Here is a 19,333-nt window from a genome sequence, read left to right as displayed (position 1 = left end):
ATTTATATTATTAGAACTCTGACAAGTGTTGTTTTTGCATTGCTATGAAATTGTGAAATGTAGTTAACAAGTAAATGGTTCTAAAATACTGCTATATTTGACTTTTCAAGCATTTTTTTAACCAAAATCATGACTTTTCTGAATAACAAATTATACATGTTTCATTTGGTTTCTTTTATCAAACCACAACCTCCATCTCCTTTTCATTGCTTTCTTTCATGTGTATTTGCAGATGAAAGCAGAGTTTACTGTAATCACATCCCTGTCCTGCCAGTTATTAGATTGCAATGCTGCTATTGATTTAGAGGAGGTTTTGGAGGGTTCATTCTGTGAAGTTACTCATGAGCTGCACAATTTAACAATTCTTTAGTATCTGATATGAACGTGCAGTAGTTTGCAACTACTAGGACCTGACTATAAACGCAGTGTGTCAAACTGCATATATTAGTGCGATTAGAGGCGGCTGCTGCAGTATGGGGAGAGGAAGAAATCGTTGGGGGTGGTAAGGGTGAGCGGTTGACAGAGAAGAGAGAGAGAGATAGAGAGAGATAGAGAGAGAGAGTGAGAGCTTCCTCTAGTATGTGATCCCCGATCTGCTGCATTACTCTACAATGCAATTTCTGTGTAGTCCTCCGCTCCCTCCCTCTCTCCTCCGCTCCATCTCTCTGTGAGCAGTAATCTCCAGTTGCTCTGGCTGTCTTGCAGCTCTCTGCCCTGCCACAGCGCATCTCTCTCTCTCTCTCTCTCTCTCCCTCTCTCTCTCTCCCCTCAGCTTCACTTTTTTTCCCCAGTGAGGATGACATCCCCGAATGTGATGAACCAGCGCAGCTCTCATTCTGGCTGGTGGCTTCCGAGGGAGACCCCACATGAGCGGGCTTACTGGACGAGGAGGTGCCGCATCTAAGGAGCTTGGTAGAAGACCTGTCAGCTGTAGCAGTGTCTGAGTAAGTGCCGTACTATTTTACTGGGTCCATCAAAAATAAGGCAGGGGTTGAGGGTGATGACTTTGGTCAGGGATAGAATGAAAACAGTCTCTGCTTTTAGGCTCAGAACTGCTACACAGCTTTTTTATTTTCTGTATCTCAGCATGTTGGAAGCATTGCCTGATTAACTGAGTGACTGACAGTACTGAGGATTTATGGAGTGATGAGATAGCATTGGTAGCAATGAGTGTATGCAGCAGCTGTATCTTGTCTCACAGGAGTGAGCGCTATTCTTGGTCACGACACTGAAATACTGTGTCTTTGTTTTCCCTTTCCTCTTCGTTGATATGCTTACTGTGGCATACACTCATACAGATGGCTATCGCTCCCTGCGGTGGTGTTCAAACTCCCCACTGTTTATGTATGATCTTAATTTGAGTGAGACCACTGCACACTTTTATTCAGATTCCTAATTAATCTATGCCAAGACAGAGGAAGTTTAAGGACAAAGTTTAACCGTAAGGATCGCACAGAAGATCGCAAAATCACTTTAATGTTCCAGTCGAGAAAGGTGCTATAGTAGTTGGGAGTGAGATTCAGTGCAGGAGCAAAGCTGAAAGTCAGTCGGTAAAAGTATGACAAGCTGGGGGCTGTGGTTGGAAGAAAGGATCGCTATGGTAACAGCAGGTTTTGAGTGTAGAGGTAAGGTGAAGGAAACTTGCTGCTTGTTTTGGTGCCTATTCAGCTTAATCATATTGACGCGACAAACAAAACATTTTATGTTGACAAGGAAAGTAGGAGAAGGACTGAGAAGATTTATACTATAAATACTAAATGCAATAGTATGGATAATTTCATGTAAAGTATGCTTTGTAAGTTGCCATGTATATAGACTCTATTTTATGGGAAATATGGTTAAAAGTTTGAGACTGTGCAGTCTCATCATGTGTCTATTCTAATCTGTCGTTACCTTTTTGTGGAGGCAGAGCACATTGAAGGTGGATGGTACAGAGGGAATGCAGAGCAGATCTGTCAGTGTTAATAAGAGTATGGGATGAGAAGAGCTCTGCTGCTCCATATCCTCAAGTGTCACTTCCCCCAAGAGCCCCCTTCAGAAGCCCACACTGATCCTCTGTGTCATTTGGATTTGTGATATAATGATGGACTGAGTGTTTTAAACACACTCCCAAATGCTCACCATACTTTTATAGATTGTGATATCCAGTCAACTCGTCCACCATGAAAGGGTAATGCAACAGTGGCAGAGCATTCACGTACTGTAGCATTCACAAGTATCTAGAGTTGGTTGCCACAGTGATAAGTGAAAGTGTTTTTACTGCCATATGTAATCAAGCTTGTTATGTAGGACAACAGCGTTTTCATTAGAGAATTTGTCATTAAAAAGTAATTGTGGCTTCAGTTAATTGGGTGCACTCCACGTCTATCAAAACACATTCTGCTGGAAACTAAAATCATTTGAAAATATCAACACATCTTCTAGCAACTGAGAACTGAAGGCTTAGAAGGTTTGATGATACCTTTTTTAATTGTTTCAGGATGGATTTTTATCTTTAATAACTCATGTAACAAAACTAAGTTATTTCTGACCAGCGTTTCTGCATTCCTTTGAGTGGGCGGGTGCATTAGCTATCAGGCGTCAAGGATGAGGATCTCCAGTTACCTCGGCCAAGGTGGTTATGTTTTCACCCCTGTCTGTTTGTTTGTTTGCTTGTAAGAAAGATTACACAAAAACGACTGGACAGATTACCATGAAACCTGGTGGAAGAATGTGATATGGGTCAGGGAAGCGCCCCAAAAAACATTTGGTGTGGATCCAGATCAGGGGGCAGATCTTCAGCAGATAGCAGATTTTCATTGATTTCCCAGGGAATCATTCATGGATCTACTAATGAGGCTACTGATATCTATGAGTGTGCAAAATTTGGTGCAGCTTGATTGAATTGAAGGGGTCTGTTGGGCCTTGGTGGAGGTAGGCACTCAACTGACTGCCATTCTAGTCATACTTATGTGTCAACTGTGCATACACGCAAGTACTTAAAAAATATACCTTAATTGTGTTAACCAACGCAGATACACTAGACCTTTAATGCACCTCAAAATGTGTATGGTGTCCAAGCATGCACACAGATTCTATTGGTCCAGGTTTCCCCACTCTCCCTCTTCTGCATGGCCTGCTGTGTTTAGCAGTAAGCCATGCAGCTGGAGAGCCGTGTTTGAATGAGAGAACCAGAGGCACTCAATTACCTATATGTGTTGTTGTCGTTGTAACAATAGGCATACATTCGTCCTTGTATATGTGTAGAAGATGGACTCTTTGGCAGTAGAAGGGAGAAGGTGTGTGTTTTTACAAAGAATCTGTGCCACTACAGAGTAGCAACAGGTCGGTGAATAACTGCTACCTATAGGCCATACAGTAAACTGTCCCCTGGTCATCCTGCAAACTGAATGTAGAGCAACACAATGACTGGGATACAACCTCTCTCCGCTCTCCTCCTCCTCAACATCTCTGACTCACAGCCCAGCACACATTATTCAACCCACGAAAAAGACCTCCATAACAGAGTTGGAGGCCATTATTCCTCTGTTAATATTACTTGTCTGTTGTTGGTGAGCTCTTGTACAGAAGCAGTGTTTGTAGAGCCTTTTCTGATTTCAGGTACCGTAATCATATTGTTTTGTATTGATTGTAAAACAGGCAAAAATAAAAGCTGTCTTTTGGACAGGGACCAGCCATAGGGACAAGCATAATGTTGTGTTTCTATAACAAGAGTCTGGAAAAGTCTAGCAGACACAGATCGACCAGCTCGGTAGTCAAACTGTTTTTCTGTACTTGTAATGAGCTTTTGAAAGTATAGTTATTTGTGATTGTTATATGATTATTGCAGGAGGAGCTCAGCTGCACAGTATGTTAGCTCAGCTCATTATGGGCAGTCAGCTAGCACTTGAGTCTGAAAGGAAGACAGTCAGAACTGAGTCCCATCTGGTGCCTCATGCTATTATGGTTCCCTGCAACCACCAACTTTACCACTGTTTTGGAAGTCTTCCATATTGTTAAACACTATATCACGCAGTGTTGATTGTGTATAAGCACAAATATAAACTGTATATGTATGAGATTCATTAGCAGGTTTCAAACCCTGAGAAATGCCAGGAGACATGGACCAATGGCACGGAAGGTTTCCGTGGCTCTCAAGTCAAAACGCTTTCACATGGGTGGAAATATTTGGGGGAATCATACCTACAGGGTCAAAATAGTTTCTCTCTCTCGACCTGGCACCTGCTGTCTGAGCAACAAATACAAATAAGAACTCTTAGACATCTCTTCTAAGCCAGAGGGCAAGAATATGTAACAGTGGTTGTCATGTGCTTACAGGCTCAAGATCAGCAGGTGCTATAGAAAGCTCACCACGGCAAACGCTTCGCTTATCATCACTCATTACGAGCCACCTGCTCCTGCATCATTTCATGCCAATCAGACTTGAATACCAGGCTGATGCAGCTCGGGCACATTCTGTCTGGCCTGTTGTGTAACTGACCCCCCTCCCCCAAAATGACCCTTGAAGCACAACGATTACATTAGTCACATTTCTGGGCAAATATTAATAAGCAGCATCTCCACAGAATCATGATATCCATTGTTCATCTGCAGCGTCTCTGCAGCTCTGCTTTTTGACACAGATGCTACTGCATGTCATCTCCTGAGCAATCACACTTCACATGAACACAGACCTGCAACAGTAAAAACAGAAAGCAGTCCACCACCCTCCACATGTTAGCTGAGCTCGAGTCGAGCGTGTTGCTGCAGGGAGGAGTGGGAGGTGAGCCTCTGCTTTTAATAGACACTCTCCCTCCGTCGCTCATTCTTGTGCCTGCCTCTAGATCACAAAAGCTGCCAAATATATCCAGGGGTGGTCAAAGAGGCTGTTGTGTGAACACGAGCAGGTTATTTATAGTCTCTGTAAAGCAAGGATTTGAATGCATATTTTGGTCAGCATAGTATAGATCTGCTGTGGTACACTCAATACATACCTACACTGCTAACAACATACTGCATGTGCTACTCATGTGGGTGATCATGTTACAATATACATTGAATAATTGCTATGTGCTTTGCGAAGCCCTCAGTGCTTGATTACTAATTGATGGAAAATTTATAGAACACCTTTGTTAAGTTTAATTGGGGCACATTTGCTTGATTAGCTACTTATAATAAAACTAAACAGAAGTATGAACTGTGATCTATACAGCTCTGATATCGGTTTCAATTTGTCCAATAAGTTAACATGAATATACATGAATCCTATAGTATGCTAAAACTTTTATGATATATTCACTTGTGGTGCTTCCAGCTCATAATACCTGATATATCTACTTGAGAGATACACGTGGACATATTATGTATATATTATTTTGTTTTTTTCTCAGTATGGATGTGTATGTATATATGCATATGTCATTATGTTTTGCCTTTTACCTGGTTCTGGATGTTTTTTCTTTCCTCACGATCCCAAGTCAATTTGATGTAAGCCCTTGTGACTAAACATTTGTGTTCTGTTGTGAATAATAATAAACTAATAATCATGAAGAAAACTTTTATAATGAATGTCGTAGACTGGAAATAGCCATCTATACAGTGTGATTATAAAAGCTAAGTGTTTTACATAAGAGTATTGAGTCAGCCCTTCAGCTTTCAGGAGAGGTTGTGCATAAAGACTGTTTACTGTAATTTTTTCTCTCCCCATTCCCATCTCCTCTTCACGCTCTCCTCTCCTCCAGATTAGAGACTGCATCCATCAACTCTGCATACGATCACCTCCTCTTGAAAAAACGCCATTCATCTAAAAAACTCAAATCCACCGGAATTGCCGGACACATGTCACAGGTATTACTCTTCACATGTTGTGTTTCCAGAGCGATTCTGCCATCTGTTGCCAGTTTGCCTTCACACTGTAGCTGAGCTGGTATGTGTGTGTTACTCCGTTTATGTATTCCATATCACTCTCTGACTATTACACAGAGTAATGTTACTACTACAGTTTCTTTTTGACACGTGAGAAAAAGTGAAATAACCTTAAATCACTGCTATGAGAAATGTCTTTGTTATTTTTCCACAATCAGCATGTTTTATTAACTGTTTACTTTTTACAAAAATGTGTTCTATCAATCTTTGATCTGTGTGGTGATTATATCATTAAATTACTTTGTTAAGAGTAAATTTAAAAAGACCTGAACCAACTTTCAAAAGATGGAATGCTGAACATAATAGCATCTGAACCATTTCCTTCTACCACCTCAACGTCTTTATGATACAAAACTTTACCTCCTTTGTGAAGTGAAATTAACTTGTGCAGCTTTAATAATATCTCCACATATTCAAGAGTAATACAAACTGAATTATGGGCTAATTGCAGTGCATGCCGTCACACCAAGACTACTGCATTAAATAATACAGTAATAGGTGGAAAAATCGTATAATACATTGTTAATTCATGTTATAATCAGATTACTAAACAATCTCTTTAACTACTTTCTTTTTACCCTGTTAAAAGGGTTTTTTAGTAGTTTTTCCTTACTCTTGTTGAGGCCCTATGAGACAAATTGTGATTTGTGAATATGGGCTATACAAATAAAATTTGATTGATTGATTAAATGTTTGTAAAGAACTCGTCTCTTTGAAAAGTATATAGTGATCCTTTGAAGTAACATAGGTTTCAACAATGTAATCCCATTGGTTTTAGAGGCTGCAGCCCCATGCTGTGGCGTCATGCTGTTGTGAGCATGTGTCTGCATTCTGACTGTTTCTTAGTGCTTCCATACACTAAGTGCTGTGACTGTCTGTGACTGTGTCTGTGACTGTGCTGCCAGCCCTGCTGCTTCTCTGGTTCCCAATGCACTTCAGGCCCCGTAATGCTGTAATGGCATATCTAATTACATTGTCTTCACTGCCAATGACATGTGCCATGAGACAAGTGCAGCCTTGTAAACTTCTACACACACACACACACACGCACACACACACACACACACACACACACACACACACACACACACACACACACACACACACACACACACACACACACACACACACACACACACTAAATGTTTTTCTACAAGTATAATAGTAACAAAGCGTACACGACTACCATAGCACTACCATAACAGTATTTTACAGTACTTTGCCATTCACCCAATCACACACAAACACACACACACACACACACACACACGTTTGTACTTCTATCTCGGTGAGGATACTCATAGGCATAATGCATTCCCTAGCCCCTTACCCTAACCCTAACCATCCAAACTAAATGCCTAACCCTAACCCTAAAACCAAGTCTTAACTCTTGAACAGCCCTTTGAAGAAATGAGAATCGAAATGTTCTCACTTTCCAAAAATGTCCTCACTCTGTAGGGTCTATGCTTAAAATGGTCCTCACAAAGATATAAGTACAGGAACACACATTCATACAGTGCATCTATATGCAGCACTTCCTCTATCACACATCATTCATATACTGTCAGCACAGCCATCAGGGGCAATTTGGGGTTCAGTGTCTTGCCCAAGGATACTTGGGACACACAAAATGGATTGATTCGCAGACACTCTGCTCAGTGGACGACCCGCTCTACCTCCTGGGCCAAAGCAACATAACGCTGTAGTTTTGTAAAATATGGGCATCATAGAGAGAGAAGTTTTGTCCGTGCTTGTTTCCAGGTTGAGCAGGAGATCTCACCTGTCCAGAGGAAGATGTCTGACCTTGAGTCAGTGCTGCAGCAGAAGGATATAGAGTTGAAGGCCTCAGAGACCCAGAGGACTATCCTGGAACAGGATCTGGCGACCTATATCACAGAATGCAGTGTGAGTAAACCTGGAGTTACTACGGTGGACACCATATAAACTGTTGTGTGTGTGAGTGTGTTTGTCTGATTGCACAGATATTGCTAGAAACACCTCCCAGCATAATTCAATCCAACAGCATGTCCGCCAAAATGAACACAAATTAAAATCAGCAGCTTCAGCAAGTTCAACAAACAACTTTTTAAGGAGTCATTGCAGGGCTCCTACAGTATATTAGATTGCATCTCTTTTTGTCCACTGTCTGTGTCTAACATATCTGTATCTAACAAACTGACTGAACATGTGTATGTCTTGGTTGCAGAGTCTGAAGCGTAGTTTGGAACAGGCTCGAATGGAGGTGTCACAGGAGGATGATAAAGCGCTGCAGCTCCTCCATGACATCCGCGAACAGAGCAACAAGCTTCAAGAGATAAAAGAGCAGGTAGGACGGCATCTTAGGTGTTATCTTGGTGGGTCAGTGGGCTGAGATACATACCATGAACTCCTGAAGTCGTGAAGTTGTGTTCATTTGATGATTTTTCAAACTGTTTGTGGTGCAGAAAAGATGTGAAATGTAGTAAATAGGGCAGCATTTTTCTTTTTTAATTACCTCTGCCAGTGAGGTTATGTTTTTCACCCCTGTCCATGTTTTGGGGGTTGGTTTGTGTTTGTTAGCAACATTACAAAAAAACAACTGTGCTGATTTCCACAGAACTTGGTGAAAGGTTGCAATATGGGTCAGAGAAGAACCCATTAAATTGTGGTACATATCTGAATCGGGTGGATCCAGGAATTTTTGTCTCTTTCTTAGACATTGTGAGATGGTGAATAATAATTTCTCAGGGAATAATTCATGGATCTTGATGACAAAAATCAGGCACAATCTGGGAACTGATATCTATGAGTGTGTGAAATGTCCTGCAGCTTGATTGAATTGAAGACTGTTGGACCTTTGCAGAGGAATACACTCTACTGAGTGCCATTTTAGTTTTAGCTGAGTTCTCATTCACTTATTAAATTATATATTTGCTGTAATGAGTACTGTATGTAATGAATGCATAAGGTAGAAGTGTCAAAAATAATTACCTTTTTGAAAAGAAGCAAATTAAGTGTATTTCATAATGGCAGTCAGAGGAAGCAGGTCAGATCACCAAGCTGCCTTGGTGTTTTGACGGTTGTGGGGGCAAAGTGTTAATTAGATGGGCTTGTGATGTGGGGACCCCACCACTCTATAGCAGAGCAGTCAGTATATCATTAAACACCTAGCACATGTTCAGAAATGCCTAATTACTGCCAACATTACGGCAACAACACGTTCCTGTAGATACATGCTGAACAACATCAGGAGAATACGTCCCCTTCTCACTCAGAAGGCGGCGCAGGTTCTGGTCCAGGCCCTGGTCATCTCACGCCTAGACTATTGTAACTCCCTCCTGGCAGGTCTACCTGCTAGTGCTATCCGACCTCTGCAGCTCATTCAGAATGCAGCAGCTCGACTGGTCTTTAACCTAAATTCACTCTCACACTACTCTGCTCCTCCGCTCCCTTCACTGGTTACCAGTGGCTGCCCGCATCCGTTTCAAAACATTAGTACTTGTGTACCGTGCTGCGAACGGATCGGGTCCAGTCTACATCCAGGTCATGGTCAAACCTTACACCCCAGCCTGTTCACTCCACTCTGCATCAGCCTATCTGCTTGTTGCTCCCTCACTGCAAGGGACAGCTAGCCACTCAACAAAATCACGACTGTTTGCTCCCCAATGACATCAGGACAGCAGAAAGTCTAAACATCTTCCGCCACAGACTAAAAACACATCTCTTCCGACTATACCTTGAATAAAAGTTTGAACTAACAATTTAGTAGCACTTAAATGGCACTTACTTATAGCACTCTGTAGTTTGGCTTTCTTGAAGAAATTGTACTTTTTTGATTCTTGTTGTTGTGGGTTTGTACCCTCATGGTTTAATGCACTTATTGTAAGTCGCTTTGGATAAAAGCGTCAGCTAAATGAAATGTAATGTAATGTGGCTGTGCCCTATATTTATTTAAATTATTGTAATTTTTTCTTATCCTAAACGTTTTTTTACAACCCAGACATGCAATATCAGCATTCAGTTCATATCATGTTTTAATGAAAAAGTTTGCTTTGAAACTCAACTTGCGATAAATTATAAATGTGTTTATTTGCAAGAAAACTAAGTTTGCCACATTTCTCCGGCAGATTACGCAACCTGTAGTTTTCTACATAGAGTATAAAGACAGTATTAAGTGGTGCTGGCCGGGTCTACTCATTGTGAATGTCCCCAGAATCAGTAGTGTTATTAATGTAGAAAGAGACAGGGGGAGCTTTGCTGTTCATGCAGCCCTTAATTATTAAAAACAAATATGATGAGTGAGTGGCTGTGTGGCAGCCCCACGTGACACAGTGTTGCCAGCTGTGAGAATTAAGCTGTTCCACAACTGACAGTTTAGGACAACATATAAAAAGCATGAAAAATCATCTCGCTTGCATGATGCACCACTTTTTCTTAAAAAGGTAATAGAAAAGCAACCTATTTTCCTCAGCCTACACTAGTGCTGGTTACCAAGCACTGAATACATTGTGCAATGGTTGCTATGGCGACGAGAGCCATATACCTTCGAGTGAAGAGAGCACTGATGCAGTGGGCAGGCTGTCGTGATGAGGTGCTGAGGCCTATACTGTTTGAGAAACTGAATTTTTGACCATCACTAAATACACTGCAGCACGGTTTCCTCACTGGAAGAAGGCTCTGGGTTTTAACCTCATGGCTGGCTGGGGTCTTTCTGTGTGGAGTTGGTATGTTCTCGTGTCTGTGTGTGTTTTCTCAGGGTGCTCCGGCTTTCTCACACAGTCCAAAGACATGCAGCTTTGGTTAATTGGAGCCTCTAAATTGCCTGTGATACACTGACAAACTGTTTGGGTTGTTCCTCACCTCTCGCCCCATTGCCAGATGGGATTAGCTCCAGCCCCCAAGATCCTCAAAGGATAGCTATACTGCTATGTATAAGCAGTATAGCTAATGGATGGATGGATGCTTTTTTTTTTAGGTTTTACGAAAGTGATTGTCAGACTTTCTTCTTTCTATGTGAAATGCAAACCTGGGAAAGGGGTTAGAGAGCCTGTTCATGCTCATGCTTGTTTGACCCTTGGTAATCCTTCAAAGATGAGTTAGAGGATGTTGCTGGATTAAATTATGTTGAGGTGAGCGATCAGGGCATTGCTGTGCAATGTTTACTTGAGCATGTTGCTATTTATAGCTGATAAACTGAGTATAAGTTTTTATTCAGCCTTACACTTTTGTGGGCAGCCCCACAGAGTAGCCACAATTTGTACAAATACAGATCAAAGTTTGCCTGTAGGCTTTCTAATACAAGTTGAACTCAGTGTCAGCAGAACTGAACAACTTGTAACTTGATGTGTATAACTTGGCAGACTTAAAACGAAAAAAATCAACAGATAAATAATGATTAAAGCAAAAAACATCTGTATCTTGTAATTTATGAAGATAGCTGATGCCTATTATCTGGCCTATGTGCGCATTGGTGCCTCTCAGTAGGGTGTTTATGCCAGCTAAATCCAGTATTTCATCTCAAAAAGCATCTGTCTCCCACGCACTGTCATATGACTGCAGTGTTTATCATTTTTATGCAGAACCCATGCAGTGCTGGATCAACAAACAGTAGAGATTTGGGATTGATTAATTTTTTAGAGAAAAGCAATTTGTGCCAAAGCCAGTAAGACCTGAAAACATATGCAAAGAGACAATTCCACTAAAGACTTGAGAGCAAAGAAGATCCACAGAAAGCCACAGTGTTCCAGTCTCGGTTGTTTTAACACAAAACATGAAGTCTTTACAACTGACTGTAAGTGCACTGGATCTAAGGAAACAAAAGGGTGTATATGGCATGGATTTGAAAAGTCTATACTTTATTATCTCATAATGAGAGTATGACATAGATAAATGAAAGTTAGATGTGAAAGTGCCAACCAGCCATCAAATCCTCCATGTTCAAAGAACTAACACCAGTGAGTTTTCTAAATTACTGAGCACATCCTTGTATAGTTTTTTCTTGGATCACTCCCTGCAGTCAGTTGACGTATCATACTGCATCCTCTACAGCATTGGAGTGATTGGTTCATTAAAATCAGTCTCTGTCTGGCTCCAGAGTCAGAGACAGAGTGTCTAGAAGCACCACTGCATCTCTGTAGCCTGTGTCCTTCCACCCTCTTGTGCTCATATTGAACTGCTCCTTGATTTATGCAATGGCAGAAAATGAGACACTTGTCTGCTGACCACTGGACTCTGGTTCAGAAAAGACACAGGCTGCGCTCTTCCCACCCACCTGCCTTAACACTGCAGTCTACAGCTAACCAACAGATTTACTTTCCTGGATGAATTTCCTGCTCTATATCCTCACTTCTGGAGCTCTCACCTGTCCCATGTGTTTACCCGTCTAAAGCTCCTGCTTCTAAGCTGCCTTCTCCTTCCACTTTGATTAAAGCTGACTCCACCATCAGAGATGTTTAAGAGAGATCTGATAAAACTGGTTGCACCTCAGGTGGAAATGTTTGTGATATAACGGATAAAACTTCCAACTATCCATAACTCTCATCCCTAAGCAGAAGCTTTTATTATTAATTTCTGTACAAACAAGATGCCCCTTCAGCAGTCTGAGCTATTGAAGCAGAGCTCCGTATGATCAGCTGAGACATGCAGTGTTTTTCCTGGACAATTTTTAATCAATTCTGGAAATGCCAAGACTTTTCTAAAAGAGATGTTCCAGCTATAGTTTTTTTTATATCATACATGCACACAGCAAATTGTTTTTCTAGTCCCAACTCCTAGAAACCGACTATTTGGGCCTCCAAGCCCTTTAACTCATTGCATTAGTTTATTTCCTCACTGTCAATTCCGTGTCAGTCTCTGCTATGTTCTACAAGCCCCACTCCCCCTATACACTACATCAGTGAAAATATCTCGTGGTAGTACTCAAGTTGTATCCTAACTCTTACAACAAAACTAGTGCTTCCAACACTGACAATCTATTCCTTACTTCATCTAATCACACAGAGACTATTCTGCATACTCCCAAGCACCTGTCGCAAAAATGTAATTTCACATGTCCTGCTGTACAACTAAACCTTCATATTTAATGATTTCAACATTAGATTTTTCAATGTCTCACAGAAACCTCCAGAAGACACATTTCCTAACTTGAATTATTGTCTGTCTGGTTAAAAACCAATAGTGTGTCAAAATGGAGACCCAAATATTCCTTCTATGATCTGTCAGAGTTAAACTCCTCCTCCTCAGCTCTCCATTTTACACATCTAAACCAAAGGTGTAAATTGCGCAATAGTTTTCCCCTTAATTAATATGTTTAAAACTTGCCTGCAGACTTGTTTCTTTAAGCTTTGTCAGGTTTGTAGTTTTTTAATATTCTCTATGGATAAATTGACTTGACAGTCGCTGAGCACCTGTTTGCTGACGTTCACTGTTTTCTGTTGACAGTGGTTACTGTGGCAGATCTTTCCCACTCACAATTCTTAGTCATTTTTAAAACAATGGGTCCTTGATTTCAAACAAAGGAAGACAAATGCAGGGTTCTCATTTCTAGCCAACAATCAGTTTTACCAGCTGAAATGACACCTGTTTGAATTAATCAGCTGTAGCTTGCTAGCTAATAGAGCTATAGCTCTATATGAGCTCTATGAGTTGGTCAAAGATGCTGTCTTTGCTGAATGTTTCTCGCTGTCTCATTTTAAAACGAGAACCACTTAAAAGAGTCTTAAAAGGCTCCAGGAAATTGCATGAATAGAACTGTGCTAATCCTGGTTCAGCTGGAGCCTTTCTGTGTTTGAATGTCCTCCCGTTGTCTGTGTGGGTTTCCTCCGGGTACTCTGTCTTCCTCACACAGCCCAAAGACACACAAGTTGGAGCTAATTGGAGACTCTATATGACCACATATGAGAGCGTGAATGGTTGTATCTGTATATTGTCCCTGTGATGCTCTAGCAACATATCCAGGGTAAATTTTATATCAATATATGGCAGTTCAATTCTATAATTTATAGGCTCTACATAGAATGGAGCACACAATGTAGACAACTACAGTATATAACTTAAATTTATACAAGTAGATAAAAGATATGAGATTGACATTTTTTATAAAATAAACAATGAAAGTTACACAATAAAGTTTAGGTGACTGTTTTCTTCTTCATATACATCGAGAATTTGTAATACAACACAAACTCTATTATGTGGACTGTAAATAGAGGTTTTCATACACTTATACTTGTGAATTTTCCAAAAATAAGAACATTTATCCTCCATTACAATTCCAAATGTAATACTATTTCAAGTGAGAAAGCGATTGGAGTTTAGGTCCCAGCCAATTGTAAATATCACACCAAAATGCATTGCTGTAAAAACAGAGGAAAAGCAGGTGAGTCGTCGGTGTCTGGATTTCTTCACCACAGAAAATATAGTTCTTTAAATCAAAGTTGAGTCTTTGTGTGAGGAGTTCTCTTAAAGGGTGTTTATCATTAAAGGATCCAGCCCCCCTGTGACCCTAAATGGATGAGTGATTTAGATAATGAATGTATAACAGATGTATAATGAGCTAATATGAGTGAAGTTAACAATTTTCTTTTCTCTTCTCTCTTTTCAACCCTGTGTGGCTGCTTAGCTCACTTGTTTCAGAAAGACCACATATAAAGGCACAACCCTTCACAAACACACAACAGCGTCAGCGTGTTTCCCTTATTAGAGCCCCATGCACACTGCTTTGGCATGTGGAGAAAACCAAAGCTTGACAGGCCGAGTTGTGGTTGCTAAGCTCTGATTGCATAATTGGTATTTGGGTGAGAGCTGAAAGTTTAATTAGTGGAAAAACATGGTGGGGAATAATAAAATGTTTGAGTGTAGTTCAAAGAATAATTTAGTGCACTAGTTTACCACCCTTACAGTTTGGGACTGATCCACATATACACAGATCAAGTTAAAAGATGCAACTGTCATTACTGAATATATTAGTATATTAGTAATGCTGCTACCTAACAGACAAACAAAGAAACGCCATTAAAACATTAAAGTTCTTTGCTGTCTCTAGGTAGTGATTCAATCTGTGAAACTCTGTAAATTGAGAATAAATACCCACTTTTTCAACATAACTGTATGATCCACAATGGATAGACTCTAACATAAGTGATGCAAGTATGTGATGCAAAAGATTGCAATTGAAGTCCTGAATTTGCAGAACAGGATAGGGAAGTAGATGTCTGCTTCTCTGTAATAAAGGAAATGCAGGGATTAAATGCTCTCTAAGGCTTTAGTTGTTTGTTGTTGTCATATCGAAAGCTGAATTCCCTCTCCTTTAATTTCCTGGTTGTCATGGTTTTGCCAAATAATTACAGGAAATCATTCTAGCTTTTACTGACTAGGAAAGTCACAGTCGGATGAAAGGTTCGCTGAGGGGGAGGCTATGGAGAGAAAATAGACTCTAAATGGTTACAAATGTGTATTACATGATCTACAAGTGAAAAATAAGACCTAAAAATGCCTACAATGATCTGTGAGTACTCACAAATGCATGTTTAAATCCACACACAAATACTAACCAACGTGTGCACATGTAAAAATGTTTTACAAATGCACACATCACAAACTGAATAATTACAGCACAGATTTTTTACTTCTTAACTTCTATTTTCTCTCCATAGTAGGTACACCTGTAGGCACCGGTGGGTTTTCTTATCTGACCCACACAGATAATTCCCATATATATTGAAGGTTAACATGAGCCTAACTGGTCAGGGAGACAGTCTCTTCCCTTATCTCCATGGTTACATAGGCAACCATTCATTCCTCTTCAGCAAAACTATTTTAGTTTGTTTTCACCATGTCTGATGCGGTCTATTTTACTTGTCCCAATCTGTGTTGGTGTCTCCCAGAAGGATGCTACTTTTTATCAGTCTGACTGACAGGCCAGTGTACGCTGATGAGAAGGTTGAAATTAGATCTATTAGGCTGTGACCAATTACTTTTAAACAGACATGTACATTAAGTGACTCTGGCTACTCAAATTATTTCTCTTTACATCCCCTCTCGGTTATACTTGCTACGATTTTGCATATACTGTAAGTGTCTGTGTAGTCGGATGACTGACAAAGGATTGGACATATATAAAGGCCCTCGTTCTAGCCATTTAATTACCTCCACTATGCTGAACTATTTTCATCCTGATAAGTCTGAATGCCGCATATCTCAAGTACATCTCTTATGAATGGGTTTGCTCTCATGAATGATGCAGTGGCTTCCAAAAAGAACATTTTCGTCAAACGTGTTCAGCTCAACAACACCGAGGCTGCTGGAGAGCCATTTCCACTTAATAATGATTGCTCTGCCAATAATTTTTCCAAAATAGCGTTGTTAGAATGTCTAACTGAACAAATAGAGTGAAGTTGAATGGATGAAGGGATTAAAGGGATAGTTCACAGAAAAATGAAAATTCACTCATTATCTACTCCCCACTATGCTGGAGGGGTGGGGGAAGTGTTTGAGTCCACAAAACACTTTAGGAGTTTCAGGGGTAAACAGTGTAGCAGCCAAAGTGACCTCTTCTTCAGACGCAATAAAACAACAGAAAAAAACCCCACAACATGCCTCCATACTGCTCGTGTGGTGTCATCCAAGTGTCCGCAAGCCCCGACATTCCTATCCGACTTGAAACGGCGTCATTTACACCATGTTTTAAGCCTAAAAGTCCACTACCGTAAGTGGCGATGCTAGCTGACGTAGCCACACGAACGAGCACCCCGCGCATGCCCTTGGGTGAGAGTGTGTGCGGTGTTCCGAGGTGCCCGAGTGTACGTGAACGTGAACGTGCCTCAGAGGAGGCTATCAGAGAACATCTAGGCCAAAAACATGGTGAAAATGAAACTGTTTCAAGTCAAATTTGAATGTCGGGGCTTGCGGACACTTGGATGACACCACAGGAGCAGTATGGAGGCATGTTGTGTTTTTTCTGTTGTTTTATTACATCTGTAGAAGGACTCACCATTGACTTCAATTGTATTGGATTTGGCTGCAACGCTCTTTACCCCTGAGACTCCAGAAGTGTTTTGTGGACTCAAAAATGAGTGAATTTAAATTGTTCAGTGAACTATTCCTTAAAGTGCTTCAAGTGCAGGTACCTTTTGGCAGTATGTATGAGTTCTGCAAAGTGGAATCATCTTTTCCTGGGATTTGAAATTCCTCTCCTCTCCTCTCCTCTCCTCTCCTCTGCTCTCCTCTCTAATCTGTGGTCTTTGCACAGGAATATCACGCCCAGCTGGAAGAGATGAGAGTTTCTATCAGACAACTGGAGGAGGACCTGTCGGCTGCCCGTCGTCGCAGCGACCTGTATGAGGCGGAGCTGAAAGAGTCTCGACAGTCCAGCGAGGAGCTGAAGAGAAAGGCTGCAGACTACCAGCACAGGATGCAGAAGGTCTACGCTGTAACGAAAGCTGTTAATGATTCTCACAGTTATATGGGAACAAGTTCTGGTTTATTTGCCATAAGCTGAACATTTACATATACAACATAATGCTATAAGAATGTTCAACTAACCTGTAGTCATTATGATGTTTCTACTTATAGACTGTCTACTTGCCATGATCATTTCAGGAAGGGGTCTCACTGGTTTTCCTGTATCTTTACAGGTTAAAGAGCAGGGCAGAGCTGATGTAGAGGACGTGCTCACCAAGCTGGAGAAGGTTGTTTCTGACGTTTATTTTATTGGAATAAGATTTTGCAATTTGTGAGGATGATACAAATACATAGGACACTGACAAGTCACTTATCTTTAAAATGTACATGTCATGATGACTGTGTTTTTCTCATTTAGGCCAATGTTGAGCAACAGACAAAGATCCACGATCTTCAAGAGAAGCTCACCAAGGTAGAATATTTTTGCTGGGAAGATTACTGAATAATTTATACCAGCTTGTGCTCCCAAAAGCAAGAGATTAAACAGCATTTTACACTTTATGATGAGCGAATCAACTCCATCTTCACCCTCCCTGACCTCCTTTTTTCTCTCTCTGTCTGATTTGGGCTGTGGCCCAAGAACAATCAAGCTGTCTCAGAAATGAGACTTACTGTTTAATTATTGGCGTCAAGCTGTTTTTTTCTCATTCATAAAGATAATTTCAGCCTAATTCTCTTTTTCCTAGAAATTAATATTTAAAAGTACCATCAATTCTGCCAAGAACACATGAGGCTGATATTTAAGACTGGCTGAGCCACATTTAGGATTGATCTTCTTTTGACTAAATGCAAACTCAGAAATACTCAGAAGCATCAGACTTTCATAATAGTTGTGTTTAGTACTTTGTTTACTAGTAAGCACCGAATGAGCAAAAGAAGAATGAGCAGTTATTTCTTACGCTCCTTAACTTTATCAACAACTAATAGATAGTATTACCCAGTGTTGTTTGGGGTATGAAAGTGGTGTAGCTGCATATACTGTATATCTGATTAATTCTATTATGCACAATTAATATTCCCATCTGGTGAAGATCAAGTTTTTAAACATGTTACAGTAATGTGTCTCCCTTGGGTGAGTTGGTACAGTCAGTGCAATGGCTGAGTATTGTGCACCATAAAGGTGTTTGCACACCAAGTCCGTATTTTTCATGTGCATTTTGACACCTTGCGTTTTAGAATTCTATTCGTTCCAAAAACTTCACAGTTGGAGATAACAAAATAGAGTATTGCAGTGAGAAAGATATTCTTCTCATTTCTTGAAAAAACAAAACATTGGGTCTGTCATATCCCGAGAAGCCATTAGGAACTATCGGAATTTCATCTTCTGATCAAGGAGCTGTGAAATTATCACTTCCAAGTTGATTTCAGGATGTCATTGGTCCAGTTTGATATGTTTGAGGAGACGGGGCCACATTAACATATTAATAGATCTCAGTTGCAAATTGAGGAAAGAATGTGTAGAGTTACATTTAAGCCATTTTATAGCCATGAGGGGAATTTTTGAAAGAAGAGTTTTAGGAGGTGTAATAAGCTGCTGGAGTGGAGTGTAAATAACACAAGGTTGATATCAACTTTCTCTTGAAGTTTCTGTACATAACATGCACAGACACAAACGTTGTGATTTTTCTCTTATCCTCTAGGCCTTGAAGGCCAGTGCTGAGGCTACAGACCTCCTTCAGAGTATGAGACTGGCCAAAGAGCGCATGGAACGAGATCTGGAGAGGTTGCAGAACAAGGAAGACTCCAGTGACAGCCTGCGTAGACGCCTCCGTGAGACTGAGGTACATACACACCTCAGTCATACACAGTACACAAACACACAGCCTTGCATATATACAGAATGTTTTGGCCTCTTGCCAGTTTGTATCATTATTCTTTGCATCATGTCATTTGTTGATGTGCAGCATCAACAAATTATTTGTTAAACTTGTTGCATAAATAAATCTGGCCTGTGTATCTGCTCAGCACAAAGAGCCCATGTGTTCATTTC

The 19,333-nt window shown here is 40.6% G+C and overlaps 1 protein-coding gene across 8 annotated transcripts in view; it reads left to right on the top strand.

Moving 5' to 3' along the window:
• Nucleotides 1-576: 576 nt before the first annotated feature.
• Nucleotides 577-19,333, top strand: part of LOC117768391 (citron Rho-interacting kinase) — a 47,772-nt gene continuing 29,015 nt past the window's right edge. For 2 of the 8 annotated variants that reach the window (XM_034596677.1, XM_034596682.1), the window contains exons 1-8: nt 578-944; nt 5,721-5,826; nt 7,666-7,809; nt 8,111-8,230; nt 17,132-17,311; nt 17,517-17,570; nt 17,702-17,755; nt 18,984-19,124. In XM_034596677.1, the coding sequence (XP_034452568.1) occupies nt 5,818-5,826; nt 7,666-7,809; nt 8,111-8,230; nt 17,132-17,311; nt 17,517-17,570; nt 17,702-17,755; nt 18,984-19,124 (702 nt within the window). In that variant the 5' untranslated portion in view covers nt 578-944; nt 5,721-5,817. Of the gene's footprint in view, nt 945-5,720; nt 5,827-7,643; nt 7,810-8,110; nt 8,231-17,131; nt 17,312-17,516; nt 17,571-17,701; nt 17,756-18,983; nt 19,125-19,333 lie in introns of all 8 variants that reach the window. The other 6 variants (XM_034596678.1, XM_034596676.1, XM_034596683.1 and 3 more) reach the window with 5 other exon arrangements.

This window comes from Hippoglossus hippoglossus, chromosome 9, assembly GCF_009819705.1.
Source record: "Hippoglossus hippoglossus isolate fHipHip1 chromosome 9, fHipHip1.pri, whole genome shotgun sequence".
In the NCBI taxonomy this organism is placed as follows: Eukaryota; Metazoa; Chordata; class Actinopteri; order Pleuronectiformes; family Pleuronectidae; genus Hippoglossus; species Hippoglossus hippoglossus.
This window is presented reverse-complemented; position numbering and strand designations above follow the sequence as displayed.